Consider the following 25,335-nt stretch of genomic DNA (forward strand, 5'->3'; position numbering starts at 1 on the left):
AACACCAAGATTGGCAAATTCGCCACTGGCGCCCTGTGCTCTTCACAGATGAAAGCAGGTTCACACTGAGCACATGTGACAGACGTGACAGAGTATGGAGACGCCGTGGAGAACGTTCTGCTGCCTGCAACATCCTCCAGCATGACCGGTTTGGCGGTGGGTCAGTCATGGTGTGGGGTGGCATTTCTTTGGGGGGCCGCACAGCCCTCCATGTGCTCGCCAGAGGTAGCCTGACTGCCATTAGGTACCGAGATGAGATCCTCAGACCCCTTGTGAGACCATATGCTGGTGCGGTTGGCCCTGGGTTCCTCCTAATGCAAGACAATGCTAGACCTCATGTGGCTGGAGTGTGTCAGCAGTTCCTGCAAGAGGAAGGCATTGATGCTATAGACTGGCCCGCCCGTTCCCCAGACCTGAATCCAACTGAGCACATCTGGGACATCATGTCTCGCTCCATCCACCAACGCCACGTTGCACCACAGACTGTCCAGGAGTTAGCAGATGCTTTAGTCCAGGTCTGGGAGGAGATCCCTCAGGAGACCATCCGCCACCTCATCAGGAGCATGCCCAGGCGTTGTAGAGAGGTCATACAGGCACGTGGAGGCCACACACACTACTGAGCCTCATTTTGACTTGTTTTAAGGACATTACATCAAAGTTGGATCAGCCTGTAGTGTGGTTTTCCACTTTAATTTTGAGGGTGACTCCAAATCCAGACCTCCATGGGTTGATAAATTTGATTTCCATTGATAATTTTTGTGTGATTTTGTTGTCAGCACATTCAACTATGTAAAGAAAAAAGTATTTAATAAGATTATTTCATTCATTCAGATCTAGGATGTGTTATTTTAGTGTTCCCTTTATTTTTTTGAGCAGTGTATAATTACTTTTCTCACTATGGTAAAACTTTACATTTTCAGTAAATCTGGTACCCTCACGTTGATGAAATACATTTTAGAATACTTTGGAAAAGGTTCAACACACATCTTTACTACTTAATGTCAAGTAAACATGAATTAAGGGATATACTTTCCTCATAAAAGCATCAAACAGGACAAGGTTGTCACTTTTCATCAGTGGACCATTTTTAAAGACACCATCACACCAACCATCACCATATCATCTACTCTGCCTCATCATACTCATTCTTTCCTCAGTTAACCTCATCCAGTTCGCAACTAAATCCAACAACAGAATTGACTAAAAGCAAGCTAACTAGTACTACAATACATGTCACTATACACTATACATGGGCTGTGTGCATTTTCTGCTGGTGTATCCTGAGGTAGCTCCTCTCAGAGAACCTCTTCCCGCAGTGCGTACAGGCAAACGGCCTCTCTCCCGTGTGGACCTTCAGGTGCATCTTTAGCTGGTGCTGGTGGGAGAACCTCTTCTCACACTGGGGGCAGCTGTAGGGTTTCTCCCCTGTGTGGACCCTCTGGTGCCTCTTCAGGTTTGACGAGTCCGAGAAACTAGCCCGGCAAAGGTGGCAGCCGAATGGTTTCTCCCCTGTGTGCATCCTCTGGTGGACCTCCACCTGTTTGGGGAAACTGAAGGCTTTCCCACAGAACGAACACGGGAAGCGCTTCTCTTTGGCGCTGCCACCTTTACTGATTCTGTCTCTACTACTGTCATTTGTCAATGGGCTTGTGTAGCAATTTAGTGTTGAAGCACTGACATTGTCTGAGGTCTGATTTAACATTAAGAGAGTGTGAGGAGGTCGAAGGCCAGGGTGTGTCTGTGTTGTCGCAGGGTCCATGTTCCAGTCTATAGATCCTATAGAAGGCAGGCTGAAGGCAGCACCTGTTAGTGGGTTAACCTGAGGCGCCATCAGTCTCTCTGAATCACAACTATAGGAGCAGGATGGAGTATCGCTAGCCGAGTCTGTTTCTGTTCTCTCCAACCGCATACCGACTCCTCCCCGTCCCTGCAGACCAAGTCTACGCCTCACCCTGGTCTCAACCAGTCTGTTGTCATGGAGACTAAGTTTGGTTGTTGTTTTGTGTTCGACTGTCTGTTTCTGGTTAACAGTGTTGTTCTCCAGCCCAGAGCTGAGGATGCTGTCCCATCCACTGGCCTCCACTAAGTCGCCTCTGGTCCTGGCCTGCTCGATGATGTTGACTCCTGGGTCCTTGGCTGCACCCGTCTGGGAATCCAAGATGGCCACCCAGTCTCCTCTGTTAGCCTCCAGCCAACCACCTGCAGGAAGAAGTTAGAAAATATACTTTACAACCATGGCAGAGAACATTACATATGGAAATGTTTTATTCAATTACCTGGTCAAGTTCATACATTATAATGTGTGTTATTGTATGTAAACATAAGTTGTGTTTATTTAATTTCATGAATGAAAATTAAGAAAAAAGCAACAGCCAGGCGCATCACTATTCCCATTGAAGATATTTTACTGGTTATTACAGTGCATTTGGAAAGTATTCAGACCGCTTCCCTTTTTCCACATTTTGTTACGTTACAGCCTTATTCTAAAATGGATTAAATAAAAGTATTTCCTCATCAATCTACACACAATACCCTATAATGATAAAGACAAAACAGGTTTTTAGAAATGTTAGCAAACTTATTAAAAATAAAAAACAGATACCTTATTTACATAAGTATTCAGACCCTATGCTATGAGACCTGAAATTTAGCTGAGGTGCATCCTATTTCCATTGATCATCCTTGAGCTGTTTCTACAACTTGATTGCGTCCACCTGTGGTAAATTCAATTGATTGGACATGATTTGGAAAGGCAGAAACCTGTCTATATAAGGTCCCACAGTTGACAATGCATGTCAGAGCAAAAAACAAGCCATGAGGTCGAAGGAATTGTCATTAGAGCTCCGAGACAGGATTGTGTTGAGGCACAGATCTTGGGAAGGTTACCAAAAAATGTCTGTAGCATTGAAGATCCCCAAGAACACAGTGGCCTCCATCATTCTAAAATGGAAGAAGTTTGGAACCACCAAGACTCTTCCTAGTCCTGGCCGCCAAGCCAAACTGAGCAATCGGGGGAGAACGGCCTTGGTCAGGGAGGTGACCAAGAACCCAATGGTCACTTAGAGAGCTCCAGAGTTCCTCTGTGGAGATGGGAAAACCTTCCAGAAGTACAACCATCTCTGCAGCACTCCACCAAATCAGGCCTCCATGGTAGAGTGGCCAGACGGCAGCCCCTCCTCAGTAAAAGGCACATGACAGCCCGCTTGGAGTTTGTCAAAAGGCACCGAAAGGACTCAGACCATGAGAAACAAGATTCTCTGGTCTGATGAAACCAAGATTAAACTCTTTGGCCTGAATGCCAAGTGTCACGTCTGGAGGAAACCAGGCATCACTCATCACCTGGCCAGACGAACCATCAAACAGGCAAAGCGTCAATACAGGACTAAGATTCAATCCCACTAAACCGGCTCTGACGCTCGTTGGATGTGGCTGGGCTTGCAAACTATTACGGACAACAAAGGGAAACCCAGCCGCGAGCTGCCCAGTGACGCGAGCCTACCAGACGAGCTAAATACCTTTTACGCTCGCTTCAAGGCAAGCAACACTGAAGCATGCATGAGAGCACCAGCTGTTCCGGACGACTGTGTGATCACGCTCTCCGTAGCCTATGTGAGCAAGACCTTTAAACAGGTCAACATTCACAAGGCCACAAGGCCAGATGGATTATCAGGACGTGTACTCAGAGCATGCGCAGACCAACTAGCAAGTGTCTTCACTGACATTTTCAACCTCTCCCTGACCGAGTCTGTAATACCTACATGTTTCAAGCAGACCACCATAGTCCCTGTGCCCAAGAAAGCGAAGGTAACCTGCCTAAATGACTACCGCCCCGTAGCACTCACGTCGGTAGCCATGAAGTGCTTTGAAAGGCTGATCATGGCTCACATCAACACCATCATCCCGGAAACCCTAGACCCACTCCAATTTGCATACTGCCCCAACAGATCCACAAATGACGCAATCTCAATTGCACTCCACACTGCCCATTCCAACATGGACAAAAGGAATGCCTATGTGAGAATGCTGTTCATTGACTACAGCTCAGCATTCAACACCATAGTGCCCACAAAGTTCATCACTAAGCTAAGGACCCTGGGACGAAACACCTCCCTCTGCAACTGGATCCTGAACTTGCTGATAGGCCGCCCCCAGGTGGTAAGGGTAGGCAACAACACATCTGCCATGCTGATCCTCAACACGGTGGCCCCTCAGGGGTGCGTGCTTAGTCCCCTCCTGTACTCCGTGTTCACCCACGACTGCGTGGCCAAGCACAACTCCAACACCGTCATTAAGTTTGTTGACGACACAACAGTGGTAGGCCTGATCACCGACAACGATGAGACAGCCTTTAGGGAGGAGGTCAGAGACCAGGCAGTGTGGTGCCAGGACAACAACCTCTCCCTCAACGTGAGCAAGACAAAGGAGCTGATCGTGGACTACGGGAAAAAGAAGGCCGAACACGCCCCCATTCACATCGATGGGGCTGTAGTGGAGTGGGTCGACAGTTTCAAGTTCATTGGTGTCCACATCACCAACAAACTATCATGGTCCAAACACACAACAACACCTTTTCCCCCTCAGGAGACTGAAAAGATTTGGCATGGGTCCCCAGATACTCAAATAGTTATACAGCTGCACCATCGAGAGCATCCTGACCGGTTGCATCACCCCTGGTATGGCAACTGCTCGGTATCCGACCATAAGGCTCTACAGAGAGTAGTGCTTACGGCCCAGTACACCACTGGGGCCAAGCTTCCTGCCATCCAGGACCTATATACTAGGTGGTGTCAGAGGAAAGCCCAGCAAATTGTCAAAGACTCCAGTCACCCAAGTCATAGACTCTTCTCTCTGCTACCGCATGGCAAGCGGTACTGGAGCGCCAAGTCTAGGTCCAAAAGGCTCCTTAACAGCTTCTACCCCCAAGCCATAAGACTGCTGAACAATCAAATGGCCACCCGGACTATTTACATTGATCCCCCCACTCTTTTGTTTTTACACTGCTGCTACTCGCTGTTTATTATCTATGCATAGTCACTTTACCTCTACCTACATGTACAAATTACCTCGACTAACCTGTACCCCCACACATTGACTCAGTACTGGTAGCCCCTGTATTTAACCTTGTTGATGTTATTTTGTGTTACTTTTTATTTTATTTTTTACTTTAGTTTATTTAGTAAATATTTTCTTAACTCTATTTCTTGAACTGCATTGTTGGTTAAGGGCTCGTAAGTAAGCATTTCACGGTAAGCTCTACACCTGTTGTATTTGGTGCATGTGACAAATAAAATGTAATACCATCCTTACGGTGAAGCATGGTGGTGGCAGCATCATGTTGTGGGGATGTTGTTCAGCGGCAGGGATCGGGAGACTAGTCAGGATCGACGGAAAGATGAACAGAGCAAAGTACATAAAGATCCTTGATGAAAACCTGCTCCAGAGCGCTCAGGACCTCAGACTGGGGCGAAGGTTCACCTTCAAACAGGACAACGACCCTAAGCACACAGCCAAGACAACGCAAGAGTGGCTTCGGGACAAGTCTCTGAATGTCCTTGAGTGGCTCAGCCAGAGCCCGGACTTGAACCCGATCGAACATCTCTGGAGAGACCTGAAAATAGCTGTGCAGCGACGCTCCCCATCCAACCTGACAGAGCTTGAGAGGATCTGCAGAGAAGAATGGGAACTCCCCAAATACAGGTGTGCCAAGCTTGTAGCAACATACCAAAGAAGACTCGAGGCTGTAATCGCTGCCAAAGGTGCTTCAACAAAGTACTGAGTAAAGAGTCTGAATACTTACACTACCGTTCAAAAGTTTGAGGTCACTTAGAAATGTCCTTGTTTCGAAAGAAAAGCAAATTTTTGTCCATTAAAATAACATCAAATTGATCAGAAATACAGTGTAGACATTGTTAATGTTGTAAATGGCTATTGTAGCTGGAAACGGCAGATTTTTTATGGAATATCTACATAGGCGTACAGAGGCCCATTATCAGCAACCATCAGTCCTGTGTTCCAATGGCACGTTGTGTTTGCTAATCCAAGTTTTAAAAGGCTAATTGATCATTAGAAAACCCTTTTGCAATTATGTTAGCACAGCTGAAAACTGTTGTGCCGATTAAATAAGCAATAAAACTGGCCTTCTTGAGACTAGTTGAGTATCTGGAGCATCAGCAATTGTGGGTTCGATTACAGGCTCAAAATGGCCAGAAATAAAAAACTTTCTTCTGAAACTCGTCAGTCTATTCTTGTTCTGAGAAATTAAGGCTATTCCATGCGAGAAATTGCCAAGAAACTGAAGATCTCGTACAACGCTGTGTACTACTCCCTTCACAGAACAGTGCAAACGGGCTCTAACCAGAATAGAAAGAGGAGTGGGAGGCCACGGTGCACAACTGAGCAAGAGGACAAATACATTTGAGTGTCTAGTTTGAGAAACAGAAGCCTCACAGGTCCTCAAATGGCAGCTTCATTAAATAGTACCCGCAAAACACCAGTCTCAACGTCAACAGTGAAGAGGCGACTCCGGGATGCTGACCTTCTAGGCAGAGTTGCAAAGAAAAAGCCATATCTCAGACTGGCCAATAAAAATAAAAGATTAAGATGGGCAAAAGAACACAGACACTTGACAGAGGAAGATTGGGAAAAAGTGTTATGGACAGACAAATCGAAGTTTGAGGTGTTCATATCACAAAGAAGAACATTTGTGAGACGCAGACCAAATTAAAAGATGCTGGAGGAGTGCTTGATGCCATCTGTCAAGCATGGTGGAGGTAATGTGATGGTCTGGGGGTGCTTTGGTGGTGGTAAAGTGGAAGATTTGTACAGGGTTAAAGGGATCTTGAAGAAGGAAGGATATCACTCCATTTTGCAACGCCATGCCATACCCTGTGGACGGCGCTTGATTGGAGCCAATGTCCTCCTACGACAGGACAATGACCCAAAGCACAGCTCCAAACTATGCAATAACTATTTAGGGGAGAAGCAGTCAGCTGGTATTCTGTCTATAATGGAATGGCCAGCACAGTCACCGGATCTCAACCCTATTGAGCTGTTGTGGGAGCAGCTTGACCGTATGGTACGTAAGAAGTGCCCATCAAGCCAATCCAACTTGTGGGAGGTGCTTCAGGAAGCATGGGGTGAAATCTCTTCAGATTACCTCAACAAATTGACAACTAGAATGCCAAAGGTCTGCAAGGCTGTAATTGCTGCAAATGGAGGATTCTTTGACGAAAGCAAAGTTTGAAGGACACAATTATTATTTCAATTAAAAATCATTATTTCTAACCTTGTCAATGACTACATTTCCTATTCATTTTGCTATATTTCCTATTCAAACTAATTTCATGTATTTTTCATGGAAAACAAGGACATTTCTAAGTGACCCCAAAATTTTGAACGTTTTGTATTTTTTATACATTTGCACTGTTTTTGCTTAGTCATTATGAGGTATTGTGTATAGATTTAGGAAAAACAACAATTTAATACATTTTAGAATAAGGCTGTAACGTAACAAAATGTAGAAAAAGTCAAGGGGTCTGAATACTTTCCAAATGCACTGTATTTACAAGGTTATTATATAGAAGGTAATTAACGTAAACTAAAACAAACTGATCATGAAAAAACAATTTAGTAAACAAATAAAATATTTAATAAACCCGTTAAAACGACTAAAACTATACTCAACTATTTCCTTTGACTAGATAACTAAAATAAAATCCATCAATTATGTTCAGTTGTAGTTATTTTTTCTAAAAAAGTTGGGCAAAAATCTAATATAAATCTGGCGGGTCACATTGAGATTTACTTCATTTTAAAGGTAGACTCAGCGAGATGACACTGCCATGAGCAGCACCGCAGATATTGCTTGTGTTCCCCTGCTCAGATGTTGCATGCATCAACCAATGGTTGCGTACCGCGTCATCGACTGTGCAGTTGGGCACTAGACTGCTGTAACATGTCGGTAGTGTTCCTCTGCTCAGACGTTGCTGACACATGCCAGATCTTACAACGCCTAGATGGTTATTATACGTATCAGCTAACCACATCATATGGTATAGCAGTCTGGTCCCCGACTGCACAGTCTATGACGTGGCACGCAACCATTGGTTGATGCATGCGACATCTGAGCAGGGGAACACAACCATGATGTGGTTAGCTGGTATGTAAAAAACCTATCCAGGTGTTGTAAGATCTGGCAGGCATCAGCCGTGCAAGACTTTGGTCTCACACAGTCACACAGAGTATCAGCGCACAGGTTCGCTTCATGCTGCTACAACTTGGTAGCTACGGGACCAAAACAGCGGAGAAGTTTAGCCTCGCGCTTCAAAACTCCTCGTCATTGAGGAAATTGACCCACTACCACTGTTTACTTGGTGCGTCTACGTCATCTCACTGAGTCTACCTTTAAACCTAACCTACTGACCTGACCCATCACCTTATGTATTACTGCCCCACAGTGGCAAGAAGTGACATCCCCAAAAACAGAGACACTATAAATGGCTCCTAGCCTCGCACGCATAGGCTACTTTCTGACCCCAAAACAAAAAAATATACAAACGCAATAGAAATGTTTTTATAAAACTTCAAAGCGAGGAAATCAGATCTGAAAACGAACTGAAACTAAACTGAATTTCAAATACAAATCTTAAAACTAATAGAAATAAAAACTAATATAAAAACACAAAACTATAATAAACTTGGTATGTAGGCTATATGTACAGTTGAAGTCGGAAGTTTACATAGACTAAGGTTGGAGTCATTAAAACTAGTTTTTCAACCACTCTACAAATTTCTTGTTAACAAACTATAGTTTTGGCAAGTCGGTTAGGACATCTACTTTGTGCATGACACAAGTAATTTTTCCAACAATTGTTTAAAGACAGATTATTTCACTGTATCACAATTCCAGTGGGTCAGAAGTTTACATACACTAAGTTGACTGTGCCTTTAAACAGCTTGGAAAATTCCAGAAAATTATGTCATGGCTTTAGAAGCTTCTGATAGGCTAATTGACATCATTTGAGTCAATACGAGGTGTCCCTGCGGATGTATTTCAAGGCCTACCTTCAAACTCAGTGCCTCTTCGCTTGACATCATGGGAAAATCAAAAGAAATCAGCCAAGACCTCAGAATTTTTTTTGTAGACCTCCACAAGTCTGGTTCATCCTTGGGAGCAATTTCCAAACGCCTGAAGGTACCATGTTCATCTGTACAAACAATAGTATGCAAGTATAAACACCATGGGACCACGCAGCCGTCATACCGCTCAGGAAGGAGACGCATTATGTCTCCTAGAGATGAACGTACTTTGGTGCGAAAAGTGCAAATCAATCCCAGAACAGCAGCAAAGGACCTTGTGACGATGCTGGAGGAAACAGGTACAAAATTATCTATATCTACAGTAAAACAAGTCCTATATCGACATTACCTGAAAGGCCGCTAAGCAAGGAAGAAGCCACTGCTCCAAAACCACCATAAAAAAGCCAGACTACGGTTTGCAACTGCACATGGGGACAAAGATCGTACTTTTTGGAGAAATGTCCTCTGGTCTGATGAAACAAAAATAGAACTGTTTGGCCATAATGACCATCGCTATGTTTGGAGGAAAAAGGGATCACTTGCAAGCCGAAGAACACCATCCCAACCTTGAAACACGGGGGTGGCATCATCATGCTGTGGAGGTGCTTTGCTGCAGGAGGGACTGGTGCACTTCACAAAATAGATAGCATCATGAGGAAGGAAAATTATGTGGATATATTGAAGCAATATCTCAAGACATCAGTCAGGAAGTTAAAGCTTGGTCGCAAATGGGTTTTCCAAATGGACAATGACCCCAAGCGTACTTCCAAAGTTGTGGCAAAATGGCTTAAGGACAACAAAGTCAAAGTATTGGAGTGGCCATCACAATCAATCCTATAGAACATTTGTGGGCAGAACTGAAAAAGCGTGTGCGAGCAAGGAGGCCTACAAACCTGACTCAGTTACACCAGCTCTGTCAGGAGGAATGGGCCAAAATTCACCCAACTTATTGTGGGAAGCTTGTGGAAGGCTACCCAAAACGTTTGACTCAAGTTAAACAATTTAAAGGCAATTCTACCAAATACTAATTGAGTGTATGTAAACTTCTGACCCACTGGGAATGTGATGAAAGAAATAAAAGCTGAAATAAATCATTTTCTCTACTATTATTCTGACATTTCACATTCTTAAAAGAAAGTGGTGATCCTAACTGACCTAAGACAGCGAATTTCTACTTGGATTAAATGTCAGGAATTGTGAAAAACTGAGTTTAAATTTATTTGGCTAAGGTGTATGTAAACTTCCGACTTCAACTGTATTTCTTACCTTGCTCCCCCATCTTTAGTCCACTCAGCAGATCAATGCTTTCTGGACCGTCCTCTATGGTCTCCTCTTTGACTAGCAGCAGATCAGGCTTCCCATCCTCCATGTCTATTAACTGTAAGAGATACAGAGTGAGAGGATGTTGGATCAAGAAATCTGATATGAGCACCCTGCGATGGAGCATCTTCTGATTGGGCAATGAGGGATTGCTATGCAAATATGTTAGTTGATTTGATACTATGCAAATGTATTAGTTGATTTGATTACTTGACAGTCTTTCATGGTTTGATCATTCAAATACATTTCCCCACACTTAAGACAAAATTAATCAAGCCCTGGGCCCGTATCTACAAAGAGTCTCAGAATAGGAGTGCTGTTCTAGGATCTCTCCATATAATCTTATTCATTATGATCTAAAAGGCCAAACTGATCCTAGATCAGCACTCCTACTCTGAGAGGCTTTGTGGATACGGGCCCTGACCTAATACCATGCAGACAGTAGTTTACAGTGGGCTCACCTCAGTGAGACTGTGTGTGGTCCTGTGCTGCTCAGCTGGTTCCTCTGTGGGTTCAGGAGGAGGTGTAGTCTGGTTGTCCTCCACGACCATGGTCCCCTCATGGTTCCCCAGACCCTCCTCACACCCCTCCTCCTTCAACAGAAGCACCTCTGGACCCTCCTCTTCCTGGAAGAGACAGGTGATACAGATTACACAGACATACACTCCCTCAGGTACGTACACACAGATAATAAACACACTTTCAACATGTGGGGGCCATACTTGCGAACATTAGAAAAAGTTCAAGATTAAGTGTAGCTCTTTACACTCGTACCCGTATACCTGTTCAAAATAGCAGATTTGGACACTGATACGCGCCTAAACTGGAATGCTGTACAGTATCATGCTATACATGACGTCAGAGCTAAAGGTCTCCACTTCACAGCACAGTATTGGTTTTGACTGACAGCGGTTCTGAACTTGAACACTGTGCACAACAAGAAGTTGACCCCATCCCTCCCGCTTATTGGGCAGCTTTTACTAATGTTTTGTCTGAGTGAGGGAAATGCTGTAAATAAAGATGACTCAATGTATTTTGAGAGATGAGGCGTTGAGAATTATAATAAATACCGCTTTGATTTCCTTATCATAAAACTCATGTAATATACAGTGTCAACGTTTATGATCACTATGATGTACAGTTACAAGATGACATGGTGTCATACCCTGGGTTGTTCTGAATAGAATGAGCCTGTTTGTTGTATTGTGAAGAAATTTTGCAGGGAACACGCAACAAATTTACGATCTGCGCAACAAATTTACGATCTGCTTCTCTGAATTGCCTTGTGAAAGCCTAACACTGTAAGATCGTATTTTGTAACTTAGCTAGCCATGTTGGCAATAGAACACGCTTTCAAATGATGCCCACCTAACCAGATTGTGATTTAAATCGACCGTTTTTTGGAATGCGTAAACAACAGTAATTGTGTGATGGTGGGGATGCAGGGCTGTGTTCAAAAGAAAACTTGCTTTAGTTCCTCAAAAGCACAGCTAGGAGAGCTCAAAACAGGACCTTATAGTTGACTCTTCTTTGAGTCATAAAAGTGCATTGAAATTACGTAGGAACTGTGCACACTTTGGAGAGGTGTGTGGCCAATTGGAGACACCAGTTAGTCCTCTCACTCAAACCCTTGTCATTTTTCTTTCTTACGGTGCCCCAAATTTCCCATGAATATTATTATGTTATTGAATGTATCCAGAGTATTTTCAGATTTCGTTATTCACAAACGCGGCGAATATTACAGTAAATGTAAAATACACATAAACTCAACAGTGTAATGTTTGTATTCAGTCTTGTGTCAGATTAACTGTTTTGTCCTCACCTTTAGTCTAATAATTTTCCCATAATCCCCAAACTGTTCCCTTTTGATTGCTACCATGGTTATTCATATGCTTTCCATATTTCTTCTGTAAGAAACATTTCAATTTAGCTCGATCCATATAGGCCAAATCCCACGAGTGTAAGGGTTTAAGCCTCAGCCTATTAAAATCGTTGATGTAGTGGCACGTGATCAAAGGCTACATGTTAGCTGTTCCCATTACATAAGCTTGCACATTTATCCCTATGCTAACCTCACCAGGTGGCCATCATTATTTCCTGTAACAAATTCCGTATCAGCTTATCAAAGATCTTAAACTTTTTCTCCACAAACCAATGGCATTTCTTAAAATAGGACAACTTGGCCACCAGAGGGATACATTTAAACCTCCAAATTCAATGTTTACTTTTGTTTCACTTCACTTGGTCTGTCTCAATATTGCATGATCATCGCATCCTTGACTAGGATACTTACTAACATTACATTTTTGCATATATGACAAAATCCCACATTTCACGGAGAAAAGATAAAGGAGGTCTATACTAGGGCTGTGGCAGTCACGAAATTTCGTCAAGCGGTGATAATTGCCGGTCTCACGGCAATTTACCATAATTAACATAACCGCATTTAGCATCTCCTGGCTTCCACACATAGCCTACAAGCCACTGATGCAGACCTTTGGAACATCTACATTTTAAAATGTCTAATACATCCATGTAATAAAGCCTACACGATAAATCCATTATTTATTTTAGACAGGTCTAAATAAACATGATATGAAGAAAATGTAGTCTATTTCAGAAGAACAGAATAGCATACTCTGAGTTGTCCTTATGTTAGGTCCTGATCTGGCTATGGCAAATGGCTGTGGGCCACACTAGTTCATTTAGCAGACAAGATTTGCTTACAATTCCGTGGCATTATTTTATATTATTTTATAGTATGAAGAATACAACTGAACAAATCTGAATAAAATGGAAAGGATATTTTCTCCAAACGATTTGAGGGAGTGTGCACGTGCGGCTATTCTGTGTTGAGCGGTTAACAAAGAAACATGTCCTCCTATATGCTTAATTTAGAGTTATTTATGCAACTTTAGTTGTGATACAAACGTTGGGCTATATGTTTTGATTTAAAAAAAATTCTAGCTGCATGATGCGACTAATGATGATTTGAAAGAAGTCACATGAAAGGCATGAGCTCTGCTCTGTTTCTTGAGCAGGCTGCACACACTTCATCAGTCTCTCATTCACAAGCACTTGATAATGCCTCTAATTTCCTGGCGGCATCCCTTTAGTGTGGCCATAATGCCCCCTAAAAAATCAGAATGTTTAGCTTTAAATGTTGATAAACTATTCGGCTATTTCTTCACATTATAAGCGCAGCGATGCGCACACAGCAGTAGGCTATAAGCGCGAATGTTCCATTAGTGGGAAAACACAATCATCAAAAGTGACCGCAAATGCGATTACATATGTAATGCTTTTATTATAAAGGTGTATTTTTATGGTGAAGATCATCTTCCCCAAACTTGAAACTCACGTGCTGCATATGTTTGCCAGTTAGGCTCTACACCCTTATTTGACCTGTTCTTGCCATAATATGGACTTGGTCTTTTACCAAATAGGGCTATCTTCTGTATACCCCCCCCCCCCTACCTTGTCACAACAAAACCGATTGGCTCAAACGCATTAAGAAGGAAAGAAATTCCACAAATTAACTTTTAAGAAGGCACACCTGTTAATTGAAATGCATTCCAGGTGACTACCTCATGAAGCTGGTTGAGAGAATGCCAAGAGTGTGCAAAGCTGTCATCAAGGCAAAGGGTGGCTATTTGAAGAATCTCAAATATAAAATATATTTTGATTTGTTTAACACTTTTTTGGTTACTACATGATTCCATATGTGTTATATCCTAGTTTTGATGTCTTCACTATAATTCTACAATGTAAAATATTTAAAGATAAAGAAAAACCCTTGAATGAGTAGGTGTGTCCAAACTTTTGACTGGTAGTGTACATCCATGTGCTTTTTACAGAGAAAATATGAAGGAGGTCTATACAACATACGTTTATCGTGCATCGTTTTTAAAAAAAGTTGAAGAGCCTTATTGACTTGTCAGATAGCTGTCATGTACCGTAACCATCATTGCTTTCCTGGTGGCAAACACCGCTAAAGCGGTTGACCCGTTAACAACAGTGTTCATTAACCGCAGGTTCGAGCCCCCCCTTGCTTCAAGCATTCCTTGTTAAGGAAAACAGTTTTCACGCATGGTCCACGCATATGTGGATGATTATAATAATGCATATATAACATTGTACATGTAAGTGTCAACCTACACGTCTATATGATATAGCCTATACTAGAGTAGCGTTGATTATTTATGTAGCGGTGCCAGTAGCCTATGTATCGGTCTGCATTTTTACATTGAATTCATGGATTTCACATGAGAGGGTTCCAGGAGTGATTCATTTTTATTTCCATAGGTCTATAGCCTCACACACACATTGTCGAAGTGAATTGAAGTGTACCATACAAAGTCCCATACGCATTAATAAGTTATAGCATAAGGAGGACACTATATGATGTAAATTAATGTAGGCTTTAGCTCTACTGTTGATCGGAGTTCCTATAGTACAGTATATGAGAAGCAGAGAGTTAGATGACTTTGTCAAATATAAGTAATTCACCATCTGATTCACTTCCTCTACCAAGACTGTCAATTTGGAATCTTTTACATACTGTGCTAAGCGTGGGTTCGAGTCCGGACTCACAATAAACGTATTTAAAAGAACTGTAGTGAGAGTGCAACCTGTAATCCTAATCTATAACACTTTGTAATGCTCGTCCTCGAGTCAAATAAGGCATATGTGACGAATTAGATTATTATAAAAATGCATACAAAACATTGTAGGCATACATTAGGTGTACACATCTATATAATATAGCCTATGTAATATGATTATTAGGCCATAGCAGTGTTTGTCTGCAAGACTGAAGAAAGAGGTCGCTCCTTATTAAATTCATTCTTAATCTTCATTTTCAAGCTGTTGGCTGTAGGCTACATCCCTTCAACACACTAATGTGAGATTCGAACCCTTACCACAATTACATGGAGCTAGGCACTCTACACAGAAAGCAATTTGACCAGTCAGTCAAATACACGTGATGCAGTTGTTTTGATTATCAGTAAATACACGTGATGCAGTTGTTTTGATTATCAGTACGTGCTGTTATACTTCTGTTAAGGACGCTTCCATGAACAAGTGTTGGAACAAGTCCAACTACGTTGATGATTTTATTTGCCTGATACAGAATTTGTTACAGGAAATAATCACAGCCACCTGGTAAGGTTATCATAGGGCTAAATGTGCAAGCTTATGTAATGGGAACAGCTAACACGTAGCCTTTGATCACATGCCACTACGTCAAGGATTTTAATTTGCTGATACTTAAACTTTACCTTTAACGTAAACTTTTTCTAATGTACGCAAGTATGGCCCCAGTGTGTTTACCCATCCCCAATATGTTTGAGTCCTATACTGTAGTTACAGAATGACTTAATTGTTGTTAAACTCATCATGGACATAAATGAGTCCGCTATGATAAAGCAAGTCATCATCAGACAAGCCTGACTAAACTATTTTGATGTGTACTGTAGGTGTTTGTTAGTGTGTGGGTATATTTATTTATATTTAAGTGTATGTTGGTAATAAAGTGCTGTCGGTGTATGCAGAATAGGGTGAGATCAGATGTGATGTTTACTAAAGAGAGAGAATGAAAGTCTTAGAATGAAAAGTCCCATTTTGTGTTTATTAAACAAACAAGTTTTAAAGAAACCATATGAAAACCACACATACACGTCTCAACAAAAAATCTGCATCAACTTGATAAACTGCATTAATTTTCTAATTGAAAATTAAGTAGTATAATGAAAGTAATGAAATAGGCATTTGTTAACATCACATATCCAACACAGTACAAACACAATATGTAACAGACTTTTTAGTCTTGTATGTGGCTTATACACAGTGTACAAAACATTAGGAACACCTGCTCTGTCCATGGCATAGACTGACCAGATGAATCCAGGTGAAAGCTATGATCTATCACCTGTTAAATCCACTTAAATCAGTGTAGATGAAGGGGAGGAGACAGGTTAAAAAATGTTTTTTAAGCCTAGAGGCAATTGAGACATGGATTGTGTGTGCCATTCAGAGGATGAATGTGCAAGACAAAAGATTTAAGTGCCTTTGAACGAACGGGGTATGGTAGTAGGTGCCAGGCGCACCGGTTTGAGTGTGTCAAGAACTGCAATGCTGCTGGGTTTTTCATATTCAACAGTTTCCCGTGTGTATCAAGAATGGTCCACCACCCAAAGGACATCCAGCCAACTTGACACAACTGTGGGAAGCATTGGAGTCAATATGGGCCAGCATCCCTGTGGAAAGCTTTCGACACCTTGTAAAGTCCATGCCTCGACAAATGAAGGCTGTTCTGAGGGCAAAAGGTGGTGTAATTCAATAGTAGGGAGGTGTTCCTAATGTTTTGTACACTCAGTGTATATCACACAATGTATTTGTATTTATTAGGGATCCCCATTAGCTGCTGCCAAGTGAATGGTTTGTCCCAAATACAATGCTTTTAGTTGTTTTTTTATGTATTTAGTACTAGCTTATTACTTGCCACCCATTCTAAAACTGACTGCAATTCTTTAAGTGTTGCAGTGATTTCACTTGTTGCAGTAGCTGACGTGTTTAATGTTCAGCATGCATATATCGTTTTTTTTTTGCCATTTTTACCATACCGCCAACTTTTTTCGGCCTTTTCTTTATACCTGAAAGGTATTGCCGGTATCAAAGCCTAAACTTTTATTTCTACCTAACGACCTAGTAATCAATTCGGTAAAGTTCTGCATACGGCTTAGTATGATACATAGCCGTAATTCTGAGGCGGCATTGACATGCACTACGCTCTTAATCTCTTGATGGTTGCTTGGCACCACCCTGTAACCATCCTCCCGCCAGTTTCTAAACTTTGAGGCATGTCACTTCGCCCATCTTTTCGCATAGCCCACCACTAAGTGTGCACTGTTTTCTTAACCACAACTGGATGGATCCATAAAGAATTACTGTGGGAATAAATATCACTGAATGACAAACATGATGGAATAAAGTAGGTTAATGCAATTGAAGGCATGTATCAAATTGTTGCTTGATGAAACTCCCAAAGTCATCCAACCGTTGTAATACATTTGAAGCAATAGCCTACCCACGTGGTCAACTAGATGATAATTTCAGCACTGTTTCGTTTGGGACAGCGCCATCGTGCTGCTTTGAGACAAGCGTGGGGACTCAATGTCAGATTTTTGATTTAATTGAATCTCCGTTTGGATATTTGTTAGGTTACAATTAGACTGGGGAAACGTTAGCTAAGTTGAGGTGAGTGCTGCTCATGATCATGTTGTATAGTTGGCTCATTTATTAGAACATTTTGTCAGCCTGTAATATAGGCCGTTTAATATGCAGTTTAACAAGTGGATTATTTTGCTCTTCACTCGCAATCGCTTAGTAGCCTAGGCCTACTCCTGACCAAAAGCCTGTGACTTCACCGACTTGTCTCAGGCTATTTGGTTAATTGGTTTCTGGCTGGGCAAATCAGAAACATATAGCATGCAATAATGTAGCCTAAATCAAGTGTAGCCCTATTATTTTGCTCGATCGCGTATAGGCAACTCCAAGCTTATCTTCTATCAGTATCATGATGAAGATAAGACCTTACGCCTGCTCCCTAACAAAGTGGAGTGAGGGTAGGAAATAGATTAAACGTGGATCAAAAAAGCATGGGTTTGGGCTCTGTTTCAGTATCTCTTTTTTAAATGACAGCGGTTGTGTAGGAATTTTTTTTTGTTGCATTTTATTCCATTATTTTCTTACTATAAAATACATGTGTGTTGACTGATCGGGGTAGGTTTGTCTTGTGTGTTTAATGAACAAAATAATGAACTATTGATTTAATTCATTTGGATGTAACATAATTAAACTCAATATGCTAGGCCTATTCTATTCCTTTGAAAATACATTTTATTAGTCTTATGTTTCTTAGGACCTGCTTGAAAAAATTTATAATATATTTATTTTTGATGGTGTATATTCAATGGATTTATTAAAATAAACGCCCACCAGCATCTGCACACCACTACTACCACCACTCATCACCTGGATGCCGGCATGCGCACAGCAGGTATAAAATGCATATGCAGGCAAGAATGTGGTAAAAATTGACCTGTTTTTAAGGGGGTCCTATAAACATTGCCCTCTTTTTTATTTTTACAAGCAAAATACAGTGAAAGCAGTAATAGACACACAGGCTTTACTCAGTGCCAGCTCATTGGTAAAGATTGAAAAAAGTAAGGGGCCTAGACAACTGCCCTGGGGAATGCCCGACTCTACCTGGATTATGTTGGAGAGGCTTCCATTCAAGAACACCCTCTGTGTTCTGTTAGACAGGTAACGCTCAATCCACGATATAGCAGGGCATGTAAAGCCACAACATACATTTTTCCAGCAGCAAATTATGATCGAGAATGTCAAAAGCTGCACTGAAGTCTAACAAAACATCTCCCACAAGCTTCTTATTATTAATTTATTCCAGCCAATCATCAGTCATTCTCGATCAAACCAGGAATATTCAACACTGAAATGTGTTACTTTCTCTACTCCAAATGCATCTGTGGATCTTTTCTGCTGACAACAATGAAAAGTAATCTTTGTCTTTAATGCAGGGTTTGATCTAAACGTAATAAGCAATAACATGGAATTGTTTCTAGTTTATAGAGTGGAATGGTTTTTCTGCTGGTGTATCCTAAGGTATCTCCTCTCTGAGAACCTCTTCCCGCAGTGCGGACAGGCAAACGGCCTTTCTCCCGTGTGGACCTTCAGATGCCTCTTCAGGCTGCCAGCCTGGGTGAAGCTCATGTGACACTGGGGGCAGCTGTAGGGTTTCTCCCCTGTATGGACCCTCTGGTGCCTCTTCAGGTCACTAGACTGGGTGAAGCGCATGTGACACTGGGTACAGCTGAAGGGTTTCACCCCTATGTGGACCCTCTGGTGCCTCTTCAGGTCACTAGACTGGGCGAAGCGCATGTGACACTGGGTACAGCTGAAGGGTTTAACCCCTCTGTGGACCCTCTGGTGAATATCCACATTCTGGGGGCTGCTGAAGCCTTTGTTACAGAACATGCAGAGGAACTGTTTCTCTTTACTATTGCATGATGTTGCTCCCCCTTCCCGAGCCTGGGCTCTAGCACTGTCGTTTGAGTGCAATACCTGATCGAAAAGGACGTGGCCGTGTGAATCGGAAGGCCCCATCGACGTGGACACTGGGTCACGGTCCCCGAACGCGTATAAAGGCGAGTGGGTCGCAACATTTGGATTTGTCTTTAATCTTTCCCTGTAATCTAAGAAATATCTTCCCTGTGAGTGTCCGTCTCCGAAGTGATTATCTGCATTCCATGTAGGAGAATCGTTGTCCTCCACTTTCACAGTCACTTCATCTATGACCAGACCCTCCCCTTTCTTATCTTGGCACCCTTCAGAGTATACACTACTACTGTACTGGTTCCAGTCCCCTCTAGACAGATCAGTCTGTGTCTCTAAACCCAAGGATATGTTGCCAGGGTCCATCTCTGTAGCGTAAGAACAAGACGGATCATCACCGCCAGTGTCTAATGCGTCACCATCACCATCCTCACGAGAATGAACCATCCTCTCGTTCTGGTGAAATACCGGTACATAGTCTGAGCCGGGAGCAGGAGGACAGCCCAGTCTCCCCAGCCCATGTCTCTCTGGGTCTGATCTGTGGTCAGATGCTGTGTGTAAGAGCCTGTGTGTTACAGTTAAAGTCTTGGTGTCTGTCTCTGACTTGAGGACGGCGTTCTGCGTTCCACTGACCTCCGTGATGCTGCATTGGGTCCTGGGCGGCGCTGGGGTGGTGGTGTTGTCCTCCGTGGCTACAGGGGGCGCTACAGACCCTCCAGTCTGGATGTCTCTGCTGTGCCGTGGGTCCTCCTCTCCTTCTGACCTCTCCTGCTTGACCCCAGGACCTGCAGCCTCTGCAGACTGACACAAGAGAGGAGGTTATTATCGGTACATTAGTTAAATTGGATAACAAAGAGTACGTTTACATGCACAGTAATAATGTGATATTAAACTGATTATGGCAGTAGGCAGATTATGCAATAGTTATGTAAACACCTTACTCTGCTTATCTTAATTGCCATAAGGTCAAAATCGAAGTAAGCATACGCCGATTAAAACACCTGGTTTTCTGAGCCATCTTTTGAATTATTAGGACATGTAAACATCTTAAATCGGTGTTCCAGCAGTGTATTTGATCTGCGCATGTGCTAACACCAGTCGAGCGAGCCTCCCTCTTTAGCGCTAGTGAAATGAGTTTGGAACAACTGAATGTATGCATCTTAGAAGTTGTTTTCACATACAAACTTTACAGGTCCCAACTCAGAATCAAATATGCTTCCCAAAAATAACATGTGATAGAACATTTATTTTGATTGGCGATTTTCTACATTTATCAGAGTGCCAAGAGCTAGCCTTTCAGATGTGTCCATGTAAAGATGATAATTAGGGAAATCATTCTTCTTGCAAAGCATGTCAACGTTTTAATCAAACTATTATATTAATCTGACTATCCACAATAATCGCATTATTGTGTGCATGTAACCGTACTCAACGTCGTAGTAAAGTCTCACAAGCTCCCCTATGGCAGATAAATTAGGATGCACATGTAAGCAAGTGAATAGCTGAGGGGAGCCTTTCTGAAATAAAAGGGCCACATTTGATTTACAAAGTAACAGGTTTTATGCAACACTAATACACTAACCTCTATCACAATAACGTGCTGGGTTGAGGTTCCACTCCCCTCATCAACAGTGATTGGTTGGTCATCTCTCCATGTATTGTGTCCTGCTGGCTTCACAAAGCTCCTGTGTCCTCCAGTGAGATGTCCTTCACCTGAGAGTGTGATTGGGGTAAAAGAGGTGTTTGGTTAGTTGTAATAAAGGCCTAGTGCACTAATTTGGTGGGATTTTTTATTTTTTTGGGGGGGTTTAATATCTTCATGTTTTACATTTCGATTTATCAGGGGGAGCTGCAGCACACTCAGCACCCCTACTTCCCGTGGCTATGTTGACACTGTCTACAATTGGCAAGGATGTAAGGTAACACTTCTCATAACTTCTTATACTATACTATTAATTGATTATGTATTATGTTCCATGCATCACATTGTTTTCATTGAGTAAATAATAGGAAATGCAGTAAATCAAGATTTTGGTTAGAATATGATAGTGTCTTTGCCAAGTAATCATACTATCCAAAAACTGACTAAGACCCATTTCTGGGTAACACATCTGAACACATGCAGAGGGGAACGGTGCGACATACAATTAGCTATATACAAGAATTTCGCTACACCCGCAATACTAAATATGTGTATGTGACCAATATAATTTCATATGAACGGTGAAAGGCCGCGCAGTCTAGGCTTTCTGCAAACTGTACCTCTTGCCATTCCTCTGTATCGGTCAAGGATCTTGACACTACTGGGACGACTGACGAGGACGCGCTCTCGTATTGTCCTCTCTGCGCGCTCCCGTGCCACCTTCAGTTCCTGTAGCTGTAGTTTCCTCCGCAATCCCCTGTTTTCTTTCCGGCTTTGAGTTATTTCTAAACGAAACACAGCATAGTCGTCGTCTACGAGTTTACAGATCTCTGTCACGGCTGCATTCGCTAGCACCTCCATGATGGAGGCTATTTGAGTGTGAAAACCCATACAGTTAGCCATTGTTAGCAGCTAACAAGCGTTACCTAGATAACATCTATCAACTAAGTCCCGTCTCCAATGCGAATTAAAGACTACCTGGGGTAAGTATATGATGCTGTGCCGTTAAATGAGTCATACGTTTCAGTTACATGGTGTTAATAAATGTCTAAACAATAAAAACGATTACGTGGAAACTGTTCTTGGTACCGCTATGAAACGGTTGTGACTAGATAGAGTACAGCTACGGACGAGATTTACAATTGAACTACCGCGAGATTCTGGACTTTATTACGATGATGAGTCGGAGTCGGATATCGCTTAGATTTGCTTAAAGTAAAAATCAATAGAGCACGCCAGCTTGTAGTCCTAAAACCCGGAAATAAGTTACCTCTGGTTCTTTCAGCCATCCCTATGGGAAAACTGAATGGGGAAAGGATAGGGTCCGAAAAAAAGGTCTGAGGAAATAAACTACAATGTATCAAATGAATCGTCAGCGCACAGATACAATATAACCTAGCCAATTTGCCCTGTTAAATGCCAATTCAGCCTAAATGTGTTATTTTCAAATGAAAACTCAGTCCCTATTGACCACCCGTTACCTGCACATTTATCTCCTACCTCTAGCTGCTATTGCCATAGCAAAAGTGATATTCTTCTTCTTCGATGAGGTTTAACTTCTTCTTCTTCTTCAGTGGGGTTTATGGTGCATTACCGCCACATACTGTACTGGAGTGTCGGCCAGAGACAGGGATAAACTAAATCCAACCTGCCAGCCCTGTTGCTCTTAAAAAATATAAAATATTTGACACTATATCTAATGACGTTCTACTCAATATACTCTTTAAACGAATTTCCTGTATCCCCTTCTCCCTCATACTAGATCTCACCCTCTCTCTTTCCCTCTGATACTGCCTACACTGTAGCAATACATGCTCCACAGTCTCTGTTTGCTGACAATAATCACACTTTCCTGTTGGATGCTTTCCTATCACATTTAATGTCTTATTCAACTGGCTGTGTCCCACCCTTAATCTTGTAAAAATAGCCTCCTCTCTTCTGTCCCTTCCTGCCGTCCTCCCCTCCCCGACTTTCCTCTGTACTTGAAATAAATGCCTTCCCTTATTATCTCTATTCAACTGCTCCTGCCATCTCTGCACCATCACTGTATATATCAGTCTTTTTGCCTCTGCCTTGCTCATTGAAACTTCAACATCAACATCCCCACTACTAAGTGCTTGTTTAGCCAGTACATCTACTGCATCGTTCCCCTACACCCTCACATGGGCTGGGACCCAAGTAAATCGTATCTGAATACCCATCTGTTTAAAGAGGTTTAACGGCGGTTGGCATCCAATTTGTTGCATTACCGCCACCTACTAGACTGGAGTACAACTCCCTTATATTTTGCTTGAAAAATAAAATAAAGAAATACCCTACCATCTAACACTACACTCAGAAATTCAAAAATAAATATTCAAAAAAATATTATTAATAATTAACACCACCCTACTCCACTATTTAAATATATTCATTCCTACCTCATGCCCTCAACCTGAAAGGATGGGACATCACCGCTTAACACACCCTGTAACTCTTCTGATGTCAAGTCTCGCACACCCAAATACCTCTCTGCAGCTGCCACTACAACCTCAATTTTCTTAGACTTACGTTCCATCCCTGCAGTACAATGAGTAACCATTGCTATAAATGTTAAAAATCCAATCTTACTGAAACATATATCACTTGTTGGCCTATCCCTCTGTACTGGTACATACAGTTGAAGTCGGAAGTTTACATACACCTTAGCCAAATACATTCAGAATTCCTGACATTTAATCCTAGTAAAAATTCCCTGTTTTAGGTCAGTTAGGATCACCACTTTATTTTACGAATGTGAATGATTTATTTCAGCTTTTATTTCTTTCGTCACATTCCCAGTGGGTCAGAAGTTTACATACACTCAATTAGTATTTGGTAGAATTGCCTTTAAATTGTTTAACTTGGGTCAAACATTTCAGGTAGCCTTCCACAAGCTTCACACAATAAGTTGGGTGAATTTTGGCCCATTCCTCCTGACAGAGCTGGTGTAACTGAGTCAGGTTTGTAGGCCTCCTTGCTCGCACACACTTTTTCAGTTCTGCCCACAAATGTTCTAAAGGATTGAGGTCAAGGCTTTGTGATGGCCACTCCAATACTTTGACTTTTTTGTCCTTAAGCCATTTTGCCACAACTTTGGAAGTATGCATGGGGTCATTGTCCATTTGGAAGACCCATTTGCGACCAAGCTTTAACTTCCTGACTGATGTCTTGAGATGTTGCTTCAATATATCCACATAATTTTCCTTCCTCATGATGCCATCTATTTTGTGAAGTGCACCAGTCCCTCCTGCAGCTAAGCACCCTCACAGTATGATGCAGCCACCCCTGTGCTTCACGGTTGGGATGGTGTTCTTCGGCTTGCAAGCTACCCCCTTTTTCCTCCAAACATAACGATGGTCATTATGGCCAAACAGTTCTATTTTTGTTTCATCAGACCAGAGGACATTTCTACAAAAAGTATGATCTTTGTCCCCATGTGAGTTGCAAACCGTAGTCTGGCTTTTTTATGGCGCTTTTGGAGCAGTGGCTTCTTCCTTGCTGAGCGGCCTTTCAGGTTATATCGATATAGGACTCGTTTTACTGTGGATATAGATACTTTTGTACCTGTTTCCTCCAGCATCTTCACAAGGTCCTTTGCTGTTGTTCTGGGATTGATTTGCACTTTTCGCACCAAAGTACGTTCATCTCTAGGAGACAGAAAGCGTCTCCTTCCTGAGCGGTATGACTGCTGCGTGGTCCCATGGTGTTTATACTTGCGTACTATTGTTTGTACATATGAACGTGGTACCTTCAGGCGTTTGGAAATTGCTCCCAAGGATGAACCAGACTTGTGGAGGTCTACAATTTTTTCTGAGGTCTTGGCTGATTTCTTTAGATTCTCCCATGATGTCAAGCAAAGAGGCACTGCGTTTGAAGGTAGACCTTGAAATACATCCACAGGTACACCTCCAATTGACTCAAATTATGTCAATTAGCCTATCAGAAGCTTCTAAAGCCTGACATCATTTTCTTGAATTTTCCAAGCTGTGTAAAGGCACAGTCAACTTAGTGTACAGTGGGGGAAAAAATGATTTAGTCAGCCACCAATTGTGCAAGTTCTCTCACTTAAAAAGATGAGAGGCCTGTAATTTTCATCATAGGTACACGTCAACTATGACAGACAAAATGAGAATTAT

General features: G+C 42.2%; 1 protein-coding gene across 1 annotated transcript; it reads right to left on the bottom strand.

Annotated features, from left to right (window-relative positions):
* Window positions 1-1,147: 1,147 nt before the first annotated feature.
* LOC311110356 (uncharacterized protein) lies at window positions 1,148-22,302 on the bottom strand. Its single transcript, XM_084188901.1, has 6 exons — window positions 21,799-22,302; window positions 21,119-21,249; window positions 20,170-20,337; window positions 10,860-11,024; window positions 10,345-10,456; window positions 1,148-2,199 (listed from the first exon to the last, which is right to left on the bottom strand). The coding sequence occupies exons 1-6, from the start codon at window positions 22,079-22,081 to the stop codon at window positions 1,244-1,246; spliced, it is 1,815 nt and encodes a 604-aa protein (XP_084045027.1). The 5' UTR covers window positions 22,082-22,302; the 3' UTR covers window positions 1,148-1,243.
* Between the last annotated feature and the right edge of the window lie 3,033 nt (window positions 22,303-25,335).

This window comes from Coregonus lavaretus (assembly GCF_964263955.1).
Source record: "Coregonus lavaretus genome assembly, contig: SUPER_35_unloc_3, whole genome shotgun sequence".
NCBI classification, from domain to species: Eukaryota; Metazoa; Chordata; class Actinopteri; order Salmoniformes; family Salmonidae; genus Coregonus; species Coregonus lavaretus.

Excerpts from the sequence above, each read along its gene's own strand:
- LOC311110356 (XM_084188901.1), bottom strand. The coding sequence starts at position 22,081 with ATGGCTAACTGTATGGGTTTTCACACTCAAATAGCCTCCATCATGGAG. Across the intron at positions 21,250-21,798 it reads ATACAGAGGAATGGCAAGAG|GTGAAGGACATCTCACTGGA; the intron begins GTACAGTTTGCA and ends TCACACTCTCAG. Across the intron at positions 11,025-20,169 it reads CCCAATGCAGCATCACGGAG|GAAGAGGAGGGTCCAGAGGT; the intron begins GTCAGTGGAACG and ends TGTCTCTTCCAG.